Source organism: Ovis canadensis, chromosome 5, assembly GCF_042477335.2.
Source record: "Ovis canadensis isolate MfBH-ARS-UI-01 breed Bighorn chromosome 5, ARS-UI_OviCan_v2, whole genome shotgun sequence".
NCBI lineage: Eukaryota > Metazoa > Chordata > Mammalia > Artiodactyla > Bovidae > Ovis > Ovis canadensis.
In genome coordinates, this window is record NC_091249.1 from 27620553 (window position 1) to 27643404 (window position 22852).

At 46.8% G+C, this 22852-nt stretch overlaps 1 protein-coding gene and 1 non-coding gene across 13 annotated transcripts in view; one reads left to right on the forward strand and one right to left on the reverse strand.

The window, feature by feature from the left end:
- The window catches only part of TYK2 (tyrosine kinase 2), a 29509-nt gene extending 25163 nt beyond the window's left edge, over positions 1-4346 (reverse strand). For 2 of the 12 annotated variants that reach the window (XM_069591043.1, XM_069591047.1), the window contains exons 1-4: positions 4126-4318; positions 3714-3895; positions 2743-2841; positions 2245-2460 (exon numbers count right to left, since the gene is read on the reverse strand). In XM_069591043.1, the coding sequence (XP_069447144.1) occupies positions 2245-2440 (196 nt within the window). In that variant the 5' untranslated portion in view covers positions 2441-2460; positions 2743-2841; positions 3714-3895; positions 4126-4318. Of the gene's footprint in view, positions 1-2244; positions 2461-2742; positions 2842-2982; positions 3101-3713; positions 3896-4125 lie in introns of all 12 variants that reach the window. The other 10 variants (XM_069591039.1, XM_069591044.1, XM_069591036.1 and 7 more) reach the window with 10 other exon arrangements.
- Positions 4347-19920: 15574 nt separating this feature from the next.
- On the forward strand, positions 19921-20027 carry LOC138441887 (U6 spliceosomal RNA). The gene has a single exon (XR_011257462.1). It is a non-coding gene; the product is annotated as a U6 spliceosomal RNA (small nuclear RNA).
- Positions 20028-22852: the final 2825 nt, after the last annotated feature.

Sequence of the window (22852 nt, forward strand, 5' to 3'; positions counted from 1 at the left end):
GATGCCAAATTGCTCTACAAAAATCACTGCATCCAGGAATTCCCCAGAAGTCCAATGGTTAGGACTTGGTACTTTCACTGCTGAGGATCCAGATTGAACCCCTGGTTGGGGAACTAAGATCCCACAAGCCACATGGCACAGCCAAAAAAAAAGAAAAAAAAAATTGTTACATCCAAGTGTACTGCACCCCAAAGAAGGAGCACGCCTCCCTGTGAGACAGCTTCCTAAAGAACCAATCTGTGGGCCTTCCCTGGTGGTCCAGGGGTTGAGAATCCATTTTCCAATGCAGGGGATGCAGGTTCAATCTCTGGTCTGAGAACCATGGTCCCAAATGCTATAGGGCAACTAAGCCCATAAGCCACAAGTGACGAGTTCCTACACTGCAGCAAAGATCTGATGCAGCCAATAAATAAATATTTAAAATAAAAACAAAAGACAAATATTAGAGGAAGATATTCTTTGAAAAAAAAAAAAGAACCAATCTATTTCACTCTCTGGCTTAAACCTTCCACGGCTCCCTCTTTGCCCCGTAAGAAAGCTCAACCCCCTCAGCAATGAACAACCATGACCTGGACCCAGACAGTCATGCTCTGCTTTCAATTTCTAGTTTCCCTTCTAAATTCTTGAAACTGATTCTCCAGTTACTCTTAAGATCTTTTCCTTCCTCAAACAGATTAGGTTCTCGGGACCTTGACTAGGCATGATTCACACACCTAGCAAACCTGTCTCACTTCCTTATGGTCAGAGACTTCCCTGGTGGTCAGGTGGCTAAGACTCTGTGCTCCCAATGCAGGGGGCCCACGTTCTATCCCTGGTCAGAGAACTAGATTGAACATGTCACAGCTAAAGATCTCAAGTGCCACAACTAAGATCTGATGCAGTCAATAATAAATAAATAAATTAAAAAAAAAAAAAGAATCAGCCATCAGTGGAAAAGTATGAAGTGTTATAGAAATCTACCAGAAAGCCCCCATTCAGCTGTGGGGCAGGGGGGCTGAGAGGGTGTCCTGGAGGAAGGGGAAGGTAAGTCCCCTTGAAGATGCCCTCTCCTCCTCTGGCAGAAGACATTAGATTTCTGAGCACATCCACTGCAAGCTCTCATGACCATTCCATGTTTCCCTACTGCTCCTGGGAAAAAGTCTAAACTCTAGACTCTCCCTCTGGGGTTTAAGGCCCTTAAGCTTTAAGGTTTAAGACCTGACTCTGGCTGACCTCTCACCCATCATCTCCCTTTCTGGAGTTCCTTGCTCCTAACCTCACCCACCATACTCTGCTTCCACCACAAGAGCCAGAGCATCTTTGACCCTTGAGTTCAACCATGTTCCTCCTTTGCTCACAGTCCTCCATGGCTCCCATCTCACTTGCAGTAAAATTTGAAGTCTTCCCTGAGGCCCAAAAGGCTCTGCACAACCGGCACCATCACCTGTTCACCCTCACCTATCCCTGTAGCCACGTGAGTGAAGGGAACACCACGTGAGTGAAGGGAACACCACGTGAGTGAAGGGAACACCACGTGAGTGAAGGGAACACATGAGCTGAGTGTTTGTAGAGTACGTATCTAACTGTGTGGCCTCCTCACAGTTACCAGCAAGTTCCCACCTCAGGGCCTTTGCACTTGCTGTTCTCGCTGCCAGATGTCCCTGTGGCTTGCTCCCTTATCTCCTCAAGTTTTAAATCTTTTTTTTTGGCTGCACCATGCGGCTTGTGGCATCTTAGTTCCCAATCAGGGATCGAACCCTGGCTCCCATCCCCACAGTGGAAGTTCAGAGTATTAACCTTTGGACCACCAAGCAAGTCCCCAAGTGTGAAATCTTTTACCATCATCTCTCACCTCCTATTCAGTTTCCTTATTTATTGCATTTCTTGCTGAGCCCTGTAAGAATTCAGCTGCAATGCAAGAGACCTAGGTTTGATCCCTGGGTTGGGATGATCCCTTGGAGAAGGGAATGGCAATCCACTAAAGTATTCTTGTCTGAGAAATCCCATGGACAGAGGAGCCCGGCGGGCTACAGTCCATGGGGTTGCAAAGAGTTGAACACAACGGAGCAACTAACACTTTCACTTTCATTAGAATATCAGCTTTTTATAAGACTGATTGCAAATTACAGAGGCAGTAATTGGGGGCTGGCACACAGAAGGTGCTCACTCAACACGGGCGGCATGAATGGGCAGACAACTGGATAAACAGGGCCCAGTGGCTGCTGGCACCTCCACCTCTCCATGGGGCTGATGGCCGGGACTCACCGACTTTGTGTGCGATGTGGATGCAGACATCCTCCGCGGTCAGTGTGGGCTCAGTGAAGGTGACCCAGGGTTCCCCACCACTGGGGCCAGCCCAGTGCAGAAGTACTTTCAGGCCTTCTCTGGTGGCCATGGGCTGAGCTCCATCCCCATTGGGCTTCCTGCCCCTGGTGGTGGTCCTCCATTGGCACAGAGGCATGTTCTTGACAGCTGGCCTGCCTGTGGAGGAACATCCTATCAACAACCCCCCAGGCCTCAGCCTTGAGGGCCCTTTTTAGTACCTCAACCTTCCTACCTCCAAACTGAAGGGAAAGATTTGGGCCCCCTCACTGTGCAAACTTAGGCACCCAATTCCCCTCCACGGGCCTCAGTTTCCACATCTGTTTGATGGAGCTGGGGTTTGCGACACCCTCCCCCCATGCTACATCAGTCATGAACAGCACCACCACCAACCCCTTTAGTGGACAAATTCACCAATACAAAAGTCTGCCCAGAACCCACCTTTCCAAAATAACCGGGATGGTCAGACAGACCTGGGGGTGAATCCTGTGTCGACTCAAGTGCAAGTCATTTAGTCATGTTGGGCCTCAGTCTCCCCATCTGGAAAACAGGCACGCTGAAAGTGTTGCCATGAAGAGACAGTTGTGACATTTCTACATTCCTTTTAAAGAAACTTTTAAACTAGAGTTGTAAGGGAATTATGCACTGCTGTTACCATATTGTGGGCAGGTAAAGACTTACTATTGCCATTTTGTTGTTTTCTGGTTGTTTTGTAGACAGGTTCTTCCCTGTTTCTTATCCTGCTGTCTGTCTTTGTGTTTGGATGAAATTACTACAGGGTTTTTCCCTTGTGGTTACCCTAAGTTTAATAAGTTTAAGATGTGTTATGAGACTTACAAAACATACCTCACACTGACAATACCCTCTTTTAAGCTAACAGCTTCCCTTTAGTAGAACTTGTAAACTTTACGTTTGTAATTCTCCACCTCACATTTTGATTACTGCTGTTACACTTCACATTTTTTATAAATTGTAACTATGGTTATTTTTTTCTACCTTTTTTAAAAACTAGAGTTATAAATCAATTAGGTTGTGATGGTTCAACACAGTTCTGTAGGTTACACATTAAGAATCTTGATACAGGCATGACCAAATAACAAATATGATAAAATCAAGCATGAAGTCATTATCATTAATTTTATAATCACAGTCGTTTCTCTCTTTCAGCCAATATTCCTGCTTCCCACATTTACCCCTACTAGTGACCCTGGTCCCTACTGGCTCCCTGAGCGGCGGAGGGGTTCTGTTCAGCTCTTTTCCTAACAACCTGGAACTTTTTGAGAGGCAGACCCAGGGTCCAGGCTTCCTGAGGTCTCCGAGTATTTCCGGAGAAGGACTGTCAGCAATTAGAGTGACGTTACTCATTTGAGACCGTGATGAGGGAAAAACAGAATATCGCAATTGCATAATACCGGATTTGTCAGGAATCAACTTCTCTCGGAGTCTGTTTCCTCATTTGGAAAATAGGCATAAAACAGTCTCTCTCTCAAAGGGTTGTTGGGAGGATTCAATGAGCTTGAAGCAGAGAAAAGGCTCCGCGAGGGGCCTGGCAAACGCTTGGTAAGTGTTCGCAAAGTCGGACACGACTGACCTACTGAACAACAAGAAATGATTTTCTTTGAGAGAAGACCCTAGGGATCGGGCTTTTGTAGTGGCCATCTCCTCCTTCCTCATCCCCTCTGAGCACAGATCTAGCTTTGAAGATGAGGTCGAAGATGAGGTCTAAGCGAGGTCCGTAGCCCCCAACCCCCTAAGCACCCCCACCTCCCCGCCAGAAACCTCCAAACCCTGCTGGCAGGGGCAGGAACCGTGCTGTGTACCCACCCGGCATCGATCAGTCACAAGGCAGTGTGGGGGCTTCTAACCACCTCCTGCAAAGGGCAGTTCCGCCAGCTGCATCCTTCCCAATGATCTCCAGGGCGTGCTCCCTCGCGCCCCCTTCCAGACTCACCCTTTCCCCGGAACTCGCTGCAACCCGGGACCCCACCCCGACGGCCGGGGCAGCCGCCTCTTGATCGCCCCTGGAACAGCACCTCCCATTGGTCGCCTGAAACGGGCACATTCATTGGTCGCTGTCCTGCTCCGCCCCTTCACTACTACGGTGGCTCCCCTATTGGTTCAGGCTTCAAGTTTCGCTCAGCCTGGGGCGGGAGAGAGTAAACTCTGCGGCGCCGCGACTTCAATTACCCACGCAGGAGTGGATCCAAGCAAGTCAGGCTTCCAGAGCTTATCCTGGTGCAAGGTCAGATCGTCATCTCGGCCATCAAGGTTGCAGCTGGCTGCCATTCAGTCCTCTGACCCCGCTGCCATGTGGCCCTCCATTCCGTCCTGCCTCTCCTCCCTGTCTGCGTGGCCAGCCTTGCTTCTCAGAGCTGAGACACCCCACCAACCACCAACCACCCCCACCCCCGCCTTCTGGAGGAGGCATTCAGGGCCCACCCGCTCACATTCCTTTTCTGATCACCCATAGCCCTGACGCTGGGAAAGATTGAGGGCAAGAGGAGAAGGGGACGACAGGATGAGATGGTCGGATGGCATCACTGACTCAATAGACATGAGTTTGAGCAAACACTGCGAGATAGTCAAGGACAGGGAAGCCTGACGTGCTTCAGTTCATGGGGTGGCAAAGAGTGACTGAAGAACAACAACAACATCCTGTTCTCCGAGGCCTCTTTGCTCAAGGTAGCAGCTTGGGCGTCCCATCTGATCCAAGTTCTGATCCCTGCAAAACAAGTCGCTGCTATTTATATTTACAGAGAAGGCTGTGCACTCAGCGTTTTATACACATTATTTCATTTTGTTGCAGGAAGAGGGACCCCTTCCAGGGCCCCGAGAGTGGGCTCTTGTCTAACACTTGGAAATGAATTACCAAGGAGACATATGTACTGACAAAGCAAAAGACATTATTGGAAAGGGGCGCCCCGGGGAGGGGGGAAAGAGAGCAGCAGGGTAAGGGAACCCAGGAGAACTGCTCTGCTGCATGGCTGTCAGTCTCGGGTTTGATGGTGATGGGGTAAATTTCTGGGTTGTCTCTGGCCAATCACTCTGACTCAAGAGTCCTTCCTGGTGGTGCATTCGTGGATCAGCCTAGATGAATTCTAGCAAGGATTCTGGGAGGTGGTCCGAGTATGTATTGGCATTTTCTCTCTCCTTTTGACCTTTCCTGAGTTCTTTCTGGTTGCTAGTAGTTTGTTAGTTCTCCATTCCTCCTGCTGTAAGATAACTCACTCAAGTAGTTACTATCAAGCCTGGCCAGGGCAGTCAGTGGGTTCCCCTAACAATCTGATGTTAGCAGTCTGGCATCTCTTATCCCCATTTCTCAGAGAAAGAAACCGCGGTACAGAGAGGTGACAAAGACTCTTTCCTTGCCCGAACTTTAGTCCTCTGAGCCTTCTTCTGTTTTAAAAAATAATTTTATTGATTTTTATTTTTGGCTGTCCTGAGTCTTCACTGCTGCATGGGCTGGCTTTTCCCTAGTTGCGGAGGGCAGGGGCTACTCTCTTGTTGTGGTGTGCGGGCTTCTCATTGCTGTGGCTTCTCTTGTTGTGGAACACAGGCTCTGGAATGCTTGGGCTTCAGTAGTTGCGGCTCCCGGGCTCTAGAGCACAGGCTCAATAGTTGTGCTGCTTGGGCTTGGTTGCTCTGTGACAAGTGCGATCTTCCCAGACCAGGGATCAAACCTTAATCTCCTGCATTGGTAGGTGGATTCTTAACCCCTAAGCCACCAGGGAAGCCCTGAGCCTTCTTGACTACCCCTCAACCTTGGCGCCAGTCCTGTCTTTGTCCTGCACAGTCATCCCCTGACCCCCAATATCTGATCAGGTTTTTCAGTTTCCACCATTGATGTATAAATATTCATCCTCTCTTTAGCAAGAATCCTGTGAGGTCAGTTTAGCAAGAATCTCCCTATCCTTTTTTTTTTTTAAGGTTTATTTATTCATTTATTTATTTTGGGGATCAGCTAAGGGTTGCCCTTGCTGCTCGGGCTTTCTCTCATTGCAGAGCACGGGCTTCCCACAGCGCTGGCTCTAGGTGCTTGGCCTTCAGTAGTCGCAGCACATGGGCTTCAGTAGTTGAGGCTCTTGGGCTGTAAAGCACTGACTTAGTAGTTGTGGCACACTGGCTTAGTTGCTCTGCGCCATTTGGGATCTTCCTAGACTGAGGATCGAACCAGTGTACCTTGCATTACATGGTGGATTCCACTGGACCACCAGGGAGGCTCCCCTCCCACCCTCCCCCGTCACACCCTCATTCTGTTCTTTGCCTGGCAATCCCCAGATGTCTTGGCTGCATTCAGAGTTGAGCCCAGTGCTCTCCCCTTTTGCAGTCCCCCATTGCAGTTGTCCTGAATAGTCTCCCTTACTGTTTTGTGAGTCAAAAATATTGCCTGCCATATCTGTAAACAAAGGATATTGCAGTCATCCAGCCATCACATTGAATAGGAGCTAGATGGGCCTCAGGGTAAACGGCTGGTTTCTCCCCTGTGGATGGATACTCCAAATTAGCAGGAGACAGAAGAGCTAAGCTTTGCTCAGGTAAAAGATAGAGACCACATATTTCTCATTCTCCAAGTCATGGGTGGTGACTGCAGCCATGAAATTAAAAGACACTGCTTGGAAGAAAAGCTATGACAAACCTAGAGAGTGAATTAAAAATCAGAGACACCACTTTGCAGACAAAGTTCCTTATAGTCAAAGCTATGGTTTTTCCAGTAGTCATGTATGGATGTGAGGGTGGGACCATAAATAGGGCTGAGTGCTGAAGAACACATGCTTTTGAACTGTGGTGCTGGAGAAGACTCTTGAGAGTCCCTTGGACAGCAAGGAGATCAAATCAGTCAATGCTAAAGGAAATCAGACCTGAATATTCATTGGAAGAGCTGATGCTGAAGCTGAAGCTCCAATACTTCGGCCACCTGATGTGAAGAGACAACTCATTGGAAAAGACCCTCATGCTGGGAAAGAGTGGAGGCAGACTCATTGGAAAAGACTGTCATGCTGAGAAAGACTGAGAGCAAGAGGAGAAGGGGTGACAGAGGATGAAACTGTTGGATGGCATCACCGACTCGATGGACATGAATTTGAGCAAACTCTTATAGGGAGTGAAGGACAGGGAAGCATGGCATGCTGCAATTCATGGAGTCACAGAGAGTCAGATACGACCTGGTGACTGAACAACAAGTCAAGGAGACCCCAACTATACATGCACAGAAAGGCTCCTTGGAGGTCAAAAAGGAGGGGGTGTCACCTCATAGTAAGTGACGTCAGCCTACCCCTAGGCCTCTTCACTGGAATCCATCTTGGCTAAGACATGCATGCACACATGGGAGGACTGAGATAAACCAAATATGTACTCAGAACCAGGCAAAGAAAGATGATTGGCCAAAGGAAACCTGGAAGACCTGCCCCATTAAAGTGATTCAACCTACCATAAGGGTGTGACTCTCTCTCTGAGCCTGCCTCTGTGTCTATCCACACATACTCCTTTTCCTTCCTAATAATCACTACTTGTTTCACTGCTTCCTGTCTCTATGTGGAAATTAATTTCTGCACACTTGACAGGCCAGGGCCTGATGGTCTTAGTGGTGAGAATTCAGCGTTCTCACTGCCTCAAGCCGACTTCAATCGCTGGCTGGGGAACCGAAACCCTGCCTTAAACCGCTGCAGGTGGAGGCTACTAGAGATCAGCATCACAGCCGCACAGATGGTGAGCCCTGAGAGAACTCAGGATAGAAACAGGATGCCCACCATCCACCCGTCAGTCACTGCAATGCATGGGTGCATGCTAAGTCACTTCAATCATGTCCAACTCTTTGCGACCCTAAAGACTCTGTCCGTGGGTTTCCCCAGGCAAGAATACTGGAGTGAGTTACCATGCCCTCCTCCAGGGGATCTTCCTGACCTAGGAACCAAACGCGAACCTCTTACGAATCCTGCACAGGCAGGTTCTTTTCCACAAGCGCCACCTAGGAAGTCACTGCAGCCACCCTTGCAGAGATGCACCATGAGGAGACTCAGGATGAGAAAGCACAGGTCAGCTGAGGTACCTGTCAAGGGAATGATTTCAGTGAGCCCAGACTCTTGCATCTTCCCATACATAGGAAAGCATTAAACTCTTTAACTTGAGATATCTGATTTTCTTTTATTAACAATAACCTTGTTGTAAGAGCTTGAATATATCCTGGCTCCCCCCTCACCTCTTCAGAGCAATCTCTCAGAGTTATCTGAGATGCTGTGTCCCAGACTTCAGTCCTCAGTTTGTCTGCCAAATAAAATATAACTCTCAACTTTTAGGTTGTGCTTTTTTTTTTTGTCCCAGTTGACAGTTTGTGTGTTTTTTTAATTGGAGTAGAGTTGCTTGTCAGTGTTGTGTTAGTTTCTGCTGTACAGCAAAGTGAATGTTATGCATATACATATATTCCCTCTTTTTTAGACGTCCTTCCCATTTAGGTCACCACAGAGCATTGAGTAGAGTTATCTGTGCTCTACAGTAGGTTCTTATTAATTATCTAGCAATAACTAATCCCAGTTTCCCAATTCATCCTACCCTCTTTACCCCCTTGGTATCCATAAGTTTATTTTCTATATCCATGTCTCTATTTCTGCTTTGAAAATAAGTTCATCTGTACCATTTATGATAAGGGCAGAGTAAAGGGACAAAGTAGGTGATTAAATAGTTAATCCCACTAGGGGATTGTAAGTAGAAAAATATGGGAGACCCCAGTAAGTTAATGGTCACTTAAGAAAACAGGTTTGCTTAACCACAAAACCAAGCAGGCTTGCTAAACCACAAAGCATGCAGTACAAACATGAGGCCAGCTTCAAAACAATAAAACAATGGCAGCATGAGACCCACAGCCTTCCCAGGGAGCTCAGCAAGGTCTAGGACATGCTTTCTGCACACATGAAAATAATAATTTATGGGAAAGTGACATTTCAAAGTAAATATCCCCATTGTACTGAAACCTGAAATAATTTTTCCATTATGTTATGACTTTCGGCTTAACCATGTGGGGACAAGAAAACATCCCTGCCCAGTCTGGACGAGGAGCTGATGATCAAAGCACAACACCTACTCAAGAATGAGGAAGTGGGACTTTGCTGGTGGTCCAGTGGGTAAGACTCTGCACTCCCAATGTGTCGGGCCCAGGTTCGATCCCTGGTTGGGGAACTAGATCCCGGGTGCTGCAACTAAGAGGGCCTGTGTGTGGCAGCTAAGACCAGGTGCAGCCAAATAAATACATAAATTTAAAAATAATAAATAACAAATATATGACTTTAAAAAAGAATGAGGAAGAAAGCGGTCTTTCCCCTCTCCTCACTTTTCCTTTGATTATAAAACTGTAGCCCACTAAGTTGAGGGGCTCGGCACCCTCTCACCTGCCCACTGGTAAGCTTTACAAGCATCCTATTCTAATAAATCACTTGGTATCCATCACTCTGACTTTTGCTGAATTCTTTTCTGCACCAAGACATAAAGGAGGACTGGTGATCTTCGGAACCAACCCCACCCCCCGAAACGCCACCTAAAAGTTTCGTTTAGTTAACGACTTTTAACAAGTGTCAGTATAAATTTTTCTTTAACAGAGGCTGAGGAAAGCTGAGCATCGAAGAATTGATGCTTTTGAACTGTGGTGTTAGAGAAGACTCTTGAGAGTCCCTTGGACTGCAAGGAGATCCAACCAGTCCATTCTGAAGGAGATCAGTCCTGGGTGCTCTTTGGAAGGACTGATGCTAAAGCTGAAACTCCAGTACTTTGGCCACCTCATGAGAAGAGTTGACTCATTGGAAGACTCTGATGCTGGGAGGGATTGGGGGCAGGAGGAGAAGGGGACGACCGAGGATGAGATGGCTGGATGGCATCACCAACTCGATGGATGTGAGTCTGAGTGAACTCCGGGAGTTGGTGATGGACAGGGAGGCCTGGCGTGCTGCGATTCATGGGGTCACAAAGAGTCGGACACGACTGAGTGACTGAACTGAACTGAGGAACTTTTCCAGGTCCCAAAGCACCAAAGGGCAGAGCCAGGTTTAATTCTGAAGTTGGAGCCATAACAGCTGTGGCCAAGAGCATGTGACTACTCTTCTCAGTCTGAGAAAACGGGGGAAAACAGACCCTTTTTCACAGGGCAGCTATGGAGGTTCAGTGTGAAGTTGTAAACAGAACTTAGCCTAGAACCTGGAGGATAGTGAATGCTGGGAACTTGGGGATTGGGGAATTAATAGTGATTCACCCTGACAAGAGAATCATTTGCAGCTGGGGAAAAAAAAAAAAAAGCAGAATTCTGTATTGGTATGGTGACATCTCCAGAGTGTCTGTATATTTCCTAACAGAGAATGAAATATATAGAACATATAGAATAGGACTTTCCTGATGATCCAGGGGTTAAGGCTCCCTGCCTTCACGGGTCCTGGTTTGATCACTAGCCAGGGAACTAAGACCCCACATGCTGAGTGGCATGGCCAGAAAGAAAGTGTTAGGTAGTTAGAATAGGGAAAAGGAGTCCAGAATGGCGGTGGCTAAACGATAAGGAAGAGAAAAGCACGCAAAAATAGAACAAAGGGAGGTCTGAGGACCGGAGTGAGGACTTCAGGGAGAACAAACAGCACTCCTGGCTGGCCCGATTTCCACAGGGCAGGCCTGGGGGGTTGGGGGGACATAAAAAGAGGAGCCAAAGGGCTGAGGGGCAGAGAGCCCCCACCACCACCACTCCGCGCGTGCGCTGAGGCGCTCATCGCTTCGGAGACTTTGGGTCAACATGCCTTCACACCTGGAGGATGGATATTCCTGTTATTATCTAAATAAAATAGAGCTGTAACACTGATTTGTCTAAGAGCCATAACACGATCTGTCCAAGACCCGAGAACCGTGACACGCAGAGGGCTTTAATGTCCGTCACTCCAAATCTTTGTTGTGATGAAACAAAACCGAGGAGCATACGCTTGCCTGACAAAAGAAAAAGAATATATACAATAAAAAGAATGTACTATATTTTCTTGTGTTTGCTCAGCCCACCTATGGAAGAACTCAAGAGAAATATAGAAATATTGGTTAGTTCAAGGGAAAAATTTTCAGAAAATCTCAGGAAGGACTTCCCTGGGGGTCCAGTGATTAGGACTCTGTGCTTCCATTGCTGGGGGTGCGCATCAATGCCTGTGGAGAACTAGGATCCTACATGACCCGTGGTGCGGCAAAAACAAAACCAAAAAACCAACAGCAAAAATCAAAATGCAGAAAAGAAATCTCACGTTTCTCTCACACCCATCTTTGGTTCATCAGCAAAATCTCACCCCACTTGGTCCAGTCCCACGGATCTGAGGCTCCTCCCCCTGCCCCGCCCACCCCCACCTCAATCTGGCCTCCCTGCACGGCCCGCAGTATTTGTGAGCATCTGAGCACAATCTCTTATCCTTTATAGATATGAGTGATCAGGCTCAGAGCCTGATTGTATGGGTTACAGCATTGTAACACCATTTAAATGCTAACCTGGCAGCTCAGATGGTAAAAAATCTGCCTGTCATGCAGGAAACCCGGGTTTGATCCCTGGGTCGGGAAGATCCCCTGGAGAAGGGGATAGCTACCCACTCCATTATTCTGGCCTGGAAAATCCCGTGGACAGAGGAGCGTGGCGGGCTACAGTTCATGGGGTTGAAAAGAGTCGGACGTGACTGAGCGACTAACACTTTCACCTTAAATGCTAAGGATCTCTTATGCAAAGGTGAGAGCACTGACTGGGGAGGAGGGGGTCCTAGAGGTTTGGAATGAGAATATTGAGCAGACACAGATGGGCCTGAGAAGGGAACTTCCCTGGCGGTCCAGTGGTTAAAACTTCAAACTCCCAGTGCAGATGGCAAAGTTTCAATCTGGTTGGGGAACTGAGATCCTGCATGCCGCACAAGGCAGCCAAAAAATTAAAATAAAATAAAAGATGAGCCTGAGAACTTTGACCCATCAATACCCTTGTCTGAGGGAGCTGGCCCTTCCATGTGTGATACGGTGACATAAGAAGAAATATATATTGATCTTCATCCCTAATTCCTGGCACAGAACTTTGACAACTCTTGAAACTTCCTGAGCGAAAGAGGTGATAGCATCGTGATTCACTGGAGCATTTGGCTGTAGTCGCTGGCTCAGAGCTCCTAAAACCTTTCCAATATCTTGACTGATAGAGGTGAAAAGAACATCTTTTGTGTTTCATAATAAACCTGTGCAACCATACCTAAGTTTATGCTAATGAGGTGACATAGCTAAATCTGGAGATGATCATACTCAGTGAAGTAAGTCAGATAGAAAAAGACAGATATATGATATCCCTCATATGTGTGCCATGCTTAGTCACTCAGTCGTGTCCAGCTCTTTGTGACCCCCATGGGCTGTAGCCCACTGGGTTCCTCTGCCCACGGGGAGTCTCCAGGCAAGAATACTGGAGTAGGTTGCCATGCTCTCCTCCAGGGGATCTTCCCAACCCAGGGACTGAACCTAGGTCTCCCTCATTGCAGGGATATTCTTTACCATCTGAGCCACAGGGAAGCCCTTGGAAAATATGTGGAATATAGTTGGAATCTTAAAAAAAAAAAGAAGAAAGATACAAACGAACATATTTACAAAACAGACACAGACTCACTGACTTAAGAGAAGGAATTTATGGTTCTAAGGGGAAGTGTTGAGGGGAGGGATAGACGGGGTGCTTGGAAATGATATGTACACACTGCTATATTGAAAACAGCGCAGGCTCAGTAGCTGTGGCTCATGCACTTAGTTGTTCTGCAGCACAAGGAATCTTCCCTGCCAGGGACTGAACCCGTGTCCCCTGCATTGGTAGGTGGGTTCTTAACCCCTGAACCACCAGGGAAATCCTAAAATTAAAAAAAAAATTTTTTTTTAAAGAAAACTTTGGGACCTCCATGGTGGTCCAGTGGTTAAGACTCTACACTCCCAAATGCACAAGCCACAATTAAAGATGTCACATTCCTTGACAAAGATCCTGCATGCAGCAACTAAGACCTGGCACAGCCAAGAAAATAAATATTTTACAAAAGAAGAAGAAGAAAGAAAATTTTCATGAGCTTCACAATAGGCCCTGGAGAAGGAAATGGCAACCCGTTCCAGTATTCTTGCCTGGGAAATCCCATGGACAGAGGAGCTTGGGGGCTACAGTCCACGGGGTCACAAAGAGTCAGACATGACTGAGTGACTAACCACACACTGTAGGCCCAGTGTTTAAATGAGAACAACAGCAAACCAAACACCCAGGCCCAGAACCCTTAGCCCTCCCAGAAGCTACTCATTCTGAATCTGCAAGCCTATTTTCCTGTTTCCTTCACCAGCTACATTTGCTTAGCAGCCTTTATGAGAGTCTACTTCACTGGAACTTTCTTTGAGCACTGATTTTTAAGGCCTGACTTCCATTCTAGAATGTCAGCTCCACAAAAGAGTGGGATCTGTGTGATTCCCCACGGTGTCCTCAGGACCTGTAACGGTGCCTGGCACCCTTAGGTGCCAAGAAGCTGGTGGAGTGAATGATCTCCAGAGACATCTAGGCCCTGGGCAACTGTCCTGCCCCACTCGGGAAGAGCTGGCCATGGCCTTCCACCTCGACTTCCTCTTTGCCACTAGCACCGTGCAGTAGCAGGAAATGGAGTGGGCCAGATTCTTCAACAGCCAGCCCTAGTGTGATGAGATGGGGTGGCCTCTGCTGGGCCCAGAGGCCAGACCAACAGGAATTGTCAGGTGGGGTGATTAATAACATCAATGAAAGTGAAAATGTTAGCTCTCCAGTTGTGCCTGACTCTTTGCAACCCCATGGACTGTAGCCCGCCAGGCTCCACTGTCTATAGGATTTCCCAGGCAAGAATGCTGGAGTGGGTTGCCATTTCCTTTGCCAGGGGATCTTCCTGACCCAAGGGGTCAAACCTGGGTCTCCTGCATTGCAAGCAGACTCTTTACTATCTGAGTCACCAGGGAAGCCCAATAACAATAATAGTAATAAACCCAGTCATAACAATAAACTCTAATAATAGTTTGCATTTTCCCAGCCTGGATGCCAGTTGGGCTCAGGCCTAGGTGCTAAGAATTTTTTGAGCTCTCTTAGATTTTTTTTAATGTTTACTTATTTAATTTAATTTAATTTATTTGGCTGTGCCCAGTCTTAGTTGCCTCATGTGGTACCTTAGTTGCTCAGTTGTGTCCCACTCTTTGTGACCCTATGGACTGTAGCCTGCCAGGCTACACTGTCCATGGGATTTCCCAGGCAAGAATACTGGAGTGGGTTGCCATTACCTTCTCCAGGGGATCTTCCCAACCCAGGCAGGCGGACTCTTTACAGTCACTAGAGAAGCTCTGTGACCAGGGACCAACCACAGTTCCCCCACATTGGGAGTTTGGGGTCTTAGCCCCTGGACTGCCAGGGAAGTCCCTCAGGTTCTTTTAAAGTGGGACCAGCACACCGCTTGACAGCTGGAGAGAAAAGAGGCCACGGACGCCACTGGCAAAGCTCACAGGCAGCCCCTCATGCCTGTGACCTCTTTGCTGAACTCCTACATCACAGTGGGGGTCCAGACCCAACACAGAAGCTCTGGGTTACCCCACCAACTATGGGGGTTTGCCTAGAAGTGAGGGGGAGTTCCCAGACCAGGGACTTTCCAGGCTAAACTTGAGACAACTAGTCACCCTGCCCCAGTGGGTTTTTTTAGGAGGAAGCTAGAACGGGGGGATTCCCTAGACTCATCGGTCTTATGGGACCTTCCTAGAGCTCCCACCAAGCCTGGGAAAAGTCAAGGGCTGATAAATTAAAAACAAAAATCCCTTTGTGTCTTTTTGAATGGGAGGGTTCAGGGAACAGTCAGCCTCCTCCCCCAAATAACCTTGAGATGGGTTTAGAATCCCTCTAAGGAAACTCCACACCCTTCTCTGTGTATGTGTGAATACATGGCCTCTTAAACTTTCTCATGAGGAGCCACAGGCAAGTTCGTTTTGTGCTGGTTTCCAGAAGCAAGGGGGCTTCCCTGGTGACTCAGTGATAAAGAATCCACCTGCTAATACAGGGGATGTGGGAGCCTCGGGTTGGGAAGATCCCCTGGAGGGGGAAATGGCAACCCACTCCAGTTTTCTTGCCTGGGAAAATCCCAGGGGCAGAGGAGCCTAGTGGGCTACAGTCCATGGGGTCGCAGAGTCAGACAGGACTGAGCATGCACCCAAACAAGCAAAGAATTTAAAACAGAGCCAGGTGCAGACCAAGTGCTATTATCTTCTTTATTGCACAGTATTTCTTAGAGATCTTTCTTTTGCACTGTGTGTAGATTTTCACCCCCGTGCCACGCAGCTTGTGGGCTCTTAGTTGTGCGTCACTGTTGTCACTTAGTCGCTGAGTCGTGTCTGACTGTTTTTTTGACCCCATGGACGATAGCACACCAGTCTCCTCTGTCCATGGAATTTCCCAGGCAAGAATACTGGAGTGCATTCCCATTGATCAGGGATCACGCCTGGCCCGCGGCAGTGAAAGCACTTCCTAACCACTGGACCAGCAGGAAATTCTCCAGAACTATTTTAGTATGACATATTTCAGGCATCCAAAAGTTCAGTTCAGTTCAGTCGCTCAGTCGTATCCGACTCTGCAACCCCACGAACCGCAGCACGCCAGGTATCTCTCTCCATCACCAACTCCAGGAGTCCACCCAAACTCATGTCCATTGTGTCGGTGATGCCATCCAACCATCTCATCCTCTGTTGTCCCCTTCTCCTGCCCACAATCTTTCCCAGCATCAGGGTCTTTTCAAATAAGTCAGCTCTCTGCATCAGGTGGCCAAAGTACTGGAGTTTCAGCGTTAGCATCATTCCTTCCAAAGAAATCCCAGGGCTGATCTCCTTCAGAATGGACTGGTTGGATCTCCTTGCAGTCCAAGGGACTCTCAAGAGTCTTCTCCAACACCACAGTTCAAACGCATCAATTCTTCGGCGCTCAGCCTTCTTCACAGTCCAACTCTCACATCCATACATGACTACTGGAAAAACCATAGCCTTGACTAGACGGACCTTAGTTGGCAAAGTAACATCTCTGCTTTTGAATATGCTATCTAGGCTTTAGCAATACGTGAACAGTGAACTTCCAGATGTTCAAGCTGGTTTTAGAAAAGGCAGAGGAACCAGAGATCAAATTGCCAACATCTGCTGGATCATGGAAAAAGCAAGAGAGTTCCAGAAAAACATCTACTTCTGCTTTATTGACTATGCCAAAGCCTTTGACTGTGTGGATCACAATCAACTGTGGAAAATTCTGAAAGAGATGGGAAAACTAGACCACCTGACCTGCCTCTTGAGAAATCTGTATGCAGGTCAGGAAACAACAGTTAGAACTGGACATGGAACAACAGACTGATTGCAAACAGGAAAAGGAGTACGTCAAGGCTCTTTATTGTCCCCCTGCTTATTTAACTTCTATGCAGAGTACATCATGAGAAACGCTGGACTGGAAGAAACACAAGCTGGAATCAAGATTGCCGAGAGAAACATCAATAACCTCAGATATGCAGATGACACCACCCTTATGGCAGAAAGTGAAGAGGAACTCAAAAGCTTCTTGATGAAAGTGAAAGAGGAGAGTGAAAAAGTTGGCTTAAAGCTCAACATTCAGAAAACGAAGATCATGGCATCCGGTCCCATCACTTCATGGGAAATAGATGGGGAAACAGTGGAAACAGTGTCAGACTTTATTTTGAGGGGCTCCAAAATCACTGCAGATGGTGACTGCAGCCATGAAATTAAAAGACACTTGCTCCTTGAAAGAAAAGTTATAACCAACGTAGATAGCATATTCAAAAGCAAAGACATTACTTTGCAACAGAAGAAGCCGCTGCAATGAGAAGTCCATGTACCACAACTAGAGAAAAGCCCGAACAGCAATGAAGACCAAGCACAACCAAAAATAAATTAAAAATAAATAAGTGAAATGTTTTTAAAGTTTTAGAAAAGAAAAGGAAAGGAAATCCCTGAGACTTCCCTAGTGGTCTAGTGGCTAAGACTCCATGCTTCTAACGCAGGGGCCCTAGTTCAATCCGGGTCAGGGAACTAGGTCCCCCATGCTGCAACTACAAATCCACATGCCACAACCAAGACCAGACACAGCCAAATAAAGAAATAAATTTTTTTTTAATCAGCAAGAAATGGTGTTGGTGAAATGGACAAAGGTGGTCAAAAGGTACAAGCTTCCAGTTATAAAATAACTAAGCCCTGTGGATGTACTGCACAGTGTGATGATTAATAATACTGTATTGTATATTTGAAAGTTGCTACTCTGAATATTCACTGGAAGGACTGATGCTGAAGCTGAAACTCCAATCCTTTGGCCCCTGATGCAAAGAGCTGACTCACTGGAAAAGACCCTGATGCTGGGAAAGATTGAGGGCAAGAGGAGAAGTAGGCAACAGAGGATGAGATGGTTGGATGGGGTCACTGACTCAATGGACATGAGTTTGAGCAAACTCCGGGGGATGGTGAAAGACAGGGAGGCCTGGCGTGCTGCAGTCCATGGGGTCGAAAAGAGTCAGACAGGACTGAGCTGCCAAACAGCAACAAGAAGATGGAAGATCTTAAAAGTTCTCATCACAAGAAAAAAAATGGGTATCTCTGTATGGTGACGGATGTGAACTGGATTTATAGTGGTGATCACTTCACAAGGTATACAGACGTCAAATCCTTATGTTGTTCCTGAAACTAACATAAATGGTCTGTATTGATTATATCTCAGTTTTCTAAAACTTAAAAAAAAAAATTGTATTCAATCCACTCAGGTCAAAAAACAAAACAGCATCCAGCCCATGGTGGGTCTCAGAGTTCCACTCTCCGTTTTCATTCCTGGAGGGAAGTGGATGTTTCCCCTTCCACCCTCTAAAGCAATGAGGAAGGGTTGCTTTTCATTTCGTCAGTACATACCTCTTGAACACCTACTGTATGCTCGGCCCAATTCTAGGTCCTGGGAACAGAGTAGAGAGTAGATAAAATTCCCTGCACGTTTAGGTGGGACAACAGCCAAGAATGAGGATAGACAAGTAAAAATATATAGCGTAGCGCATGGTGACATGTTATAGAAGAAGCAAAGCAAGGAAGGAGACGATGTCATTGGAGGTCTGGGGGTTCTAGATCCATCTTTCTGATCTGTGGGAGCTGAGGCGGAGCCACATGGATGTCAGGGCAGGGTGTACCAGGCAGGGGGAAGAGCTGAGGCCAAGGTCTGGAGGAGACACTGTCCTTGGACTTGATGTAATTCCTATCTGTCTGTTGGGCCCCCTAACTTGCTTGTTCATTGGAGTTCCTGTTCCTGAATTTCACCCATCTAGGTGTGAATCGCTCTCTTTAGCTTCACTGCTCTATCAAGCAGTGTTGTACACATTGGTGTTTAAGTGCATGCGCTCAGTCACGTCCAACTCTTTTGTAACCCCATGAACTGTGGCCCACTAGACTGCTCTGTCCATGGAATTTTCCAGGCCAGAATACTGGAGTAGGTTGCCATTTCCTCCTCCAGGGGATGTTCCCGACCTAGGGATCCAACCCTCGTCTCCTGCATTGGCAGGGGGATTCTTTACCACGGAGCCACCAGGGAAGCCCCATTATACACTTTAATAGGCCATGGATAGTTGTGTGAGTTCCAATTTTGTGTTTTCAATGGCTCCGGGAAACAAGCTGATCCTGCTCTTCTTTTCCTTTCAATGTTTTTTAAAAATTATTTTAGATAATTATTTTTAAATAAGTAATTCATTCACAAATTTCTAAATCAAAAAGGCACAAAATGGGTTTGAGGACAAGTCCCCACTCTGCTTCCAGGCTCCTGACATCCAACTCATTACTGAATTCAAAACTTGCTTATGGTTTAGTGGTTCCTCAAAAATGATTAACATGTGATCCAGCAATTGCACTTCTGGGTGTATATAACAAAGAAAGCAGGAACTCAGAAAGATATTTGTACATCCATGTTTTTATTTATTTATTTTTACTTTACAGTATTGTATTGGTTTTGCCATACATTGACATGAATCTGCCATGTTTTTTAAAAAAATATTTGTTTGACTGTGTTGGGGTCTCAGTTGTGGCATGGGGGACCTAGTTCCCTGGCAAGGGATTGAACCCAGGCCCCCTGTGTTGGAAACTCGGAGTCTCAGTCCCTGGACCACCAGGGAAGTCCCTGCACCTCCAGAGTTCATAGCAGCATTATTCACAGCAGCCAAGAATTGGACGCAACCCAAGTGTCCATCAGCGGATGAATGGACGGACATACTGTGATGTATTCTACAATGGATTATAAAGCCTTTTAAAAAAAGAGAGGGAGAGACCTTCTGACACACACTGCTCCATGGATGAATCTTGAAAACTCTATGTTGAGTGAAATTAGCCAGGCACAAAGTTACAGATATTTCAGGAGTGAGGAGTTAAATGTTTAATGGGTACAGAATTTCTCATACTTAACACCACTGAACTGTACCCCCTCAAAGTAGTTAAAATGAGGATTTCCCTAGTGGTCCAGTGGTTGAGACTCTTTGCTCCCACTGAGTAGGGGGCTGCAGTTTCCATCCCTGAGTAGGAAAGTAAGATCTCGCATGCCACGTGGCGTGGCCAAAAAAAAAGATTAGCAAGCTCACTTCAGCAGCATGTATACTAAAATTGGAAAGATAGAGAGAAGATTAGCCTGGCCCCTGCACAAAGGTAATATGCAAATGCCTGAATCATTCTATGTTTAAAAAAAAAAAAAGAAAGAAAAAAAAGATAGGGAGATGAGCCTAGTGGATTCCAGGTAATCACAAAAGTCCTTAGGGACTGCCTGTGACTCAGTGGCAATTAACCTGCTTGCCAATGCAGGAGACATGGGCTCAATCCCTGATCCAGGGTGATTCCCTCATACCGTGGAGCAAGTAAGCCCATGCACGACAATTACTGAGTACATCTACTGAGCCCACATGCTACAGCTACTGAAACCTGTGTGACTAGAGCCTGTGCTCCACAAAAAGAGATGCCCGGGCACCACAACTAGAGAGTATCCCCCACTTGCCACAACTAGAAAAAGGCCTCACAGCAATGAAGACCCAGCACAACCAAAAATAAATAAGTAAATAAAAATAAAAACCATACATATATTTTTTTTTTAAAAAAAGGTCTTACAAATGAAACAGGAAAGCAGAAAAAGAGGTCAGAGTGACATGGTTGATGTCATCTTTGTCATTTTTTTTTTTTTTTTGAGGTGGGTAGGAATTTGTTTACTTGGTTGCACTGGGTCTTAGTTGCAGCATATGAGATCTTTACTTGTGGCATGTGGGATCTAATTCTCTGACCAGGAATCGAACCTGAGCCCCTCTGCATTAGCAGCTCAGAGTCTTAGCCACTGGACAGCCAGGGAAGGCCCCATCTTTGCCATCTTTGAAGATGGAAGGAGGTAGCTGTGAGCCAAAGAATGGAGGCAGCCCCTAGAATTTGGAAACAGAGGAAATGGATCCTACCCAGAACATCCAGAAGGATCACAGCCTTGCTAGTGCCTAGATTTCAGCACAAAGAGACCCAAGTCAGATTTCTGATCTGTGCAAGTAATCTGTTTGTGATGAAGCCACTAAATGTGGTGATTTGTTACAGCAGCTCCAGAAAGTGAATCCACTCTGTTGGTCTCCTACCCCACTCACATCATCACACTTTAAAGTATATATATTTATTTATTTTTGGTTGCACTGGGTTTTCGTGTTGCGAGTGGACTTTCCCTATTTGTGGTGATCCAGGGCTACTCTTCCGTTGCAGCGGGTGGGCTTCCCGCGCAGGGGCTCAGTAGCTGTGGCGCACAGGATTAGTTGCTCCTCTGCTTGTGGGATATTCCTGGATCAGGAATTGAACTGGTGACCCCTGCGTTGGCAAGCAGATTCTTATCCACTTTGGCAAGCAGATTCTTATCCACTGTTGTTGTTTAGTCGCTAAGTCATGCCAGATTCTTTGTGACCTCATGGAATGTAGCCTGCCAGGCTCCCCTGTCCATGAGATTTCCCAGGCAAGGATACTGGAATGGGTTGCCATTTCTTTCTCCGGAGGATCTTCCTGACCCAGGAATTGAACCCAGGTCTTCTGCTTGGCAGGCGAATTCTTTACCACTGAGCCACCTGGGAAGCCTTCTTATCTGCTGTACCACTAGGGAAGTCCCCATCATTACACTTTGTTTAGTGAAACATTTGGGTGGGATTCTGTTTGCCGCTAAGACTCAGCCAATCCTGCTTCTGGGAGCTTACTGTTTAGGTAGGATGCCTGCCCTTGTGAGCAATGGTGCAGGAGGGTACTCCTCTCTGCGTTGCTTGTAAAAGTAGACGAACAAACCGGCAAGCGTTAATTCAAAAAAACTGTTGGTGAAATAAATGCTGAGATGAGCACAGACTACCAGAGTAGAAAGAATGAGGAAGTGCCGATGGACTGATAAGAAAAGAGCTGCGGGGTCACAGGGTTCAGTGAAAAAAGGAAGATGTGTCACTGACTGCAGTGTGTCCTGCTTTGTGTAGAAAGGAACGGAAGGGATAAATTACATTTGATCTTACAAAGAAAAACCCTGGAAGAAGTCACAAGACACCAGAGACAATGGGTTTCCGTGGTTGGGGGCAGGGAACTGGGTTTTTTTGTTTTTGCCCTGACTTGCCGCCTGTGGGATTTGTGTGTGTGTATGTGTGGCTGTGCTGGGTCCTTGTTGCTGGGTGGGCTTTCCTCTAGTTGCAGCAAGCAAGGGGCTGCTCTCCAGTTCGCTGCCTGGGCTTCTCTTGCTGCAGAGCACAGCCTCGAGGTGTACTGGCTTCAGCAGTTTCAGCACCTGGGCTCCGTAGCTGCGGTTCCCAGGTTCTAGAGCACGGGCCCAGTGGTTGTGGTGCATGGGCTTAGCTGCTCCACGTCGTGCCTGGTCCATCTTCCTGGATCAGGGATTGAACCCTAGTCTCCTGCATTAGCAGGCATTCTTTACCACTGAGCCACAAAGGAAATGGGGCATCTGGGATCTTGGTTCCCCAACCAGAGATGGGACCTACACCCTCTGCAGTGTAGGCCCAGAGTCTTTAAGAACTGGACTGCCAGGAAAGACCCTTTACTGTGTATCTCAATATCATTTGATGTTTTAAATGTTAAGCAGTGCTAGGGTGAGGTACATGTGACATGAAAACAAAGAGGTCACAAACTCAGTAATCAAGATAAATATTTTAATGTAATATTTTCCAAAAACACCATTAATGTGAAAAAAAAATCCATGATGAACAAAACATTGAAATTTTAAGTCAAGGATCAGTAACAGCAGTGCTGAGTTGTACTGGAGGCCGAGGTGAAAGGAAATACCAGAAATACAGATTCTACCTCTGAAAGTTTTCGTGGTAAAGAATTTAAAAGTTCACAATTTTGAAATGATCTCAGATAAACGGGGTTTAGGAGGGTCTCCCCAATCCTCTAATCCCCCACCTGCCGTTTTAAAATACTTTAAAAATCTTTATTTTTCAGCCATGTATGTGGCATATGGAATTTTAGTTCCCAGACCAGGAATTGAATTCGTCCCGTTTCCTGCCCC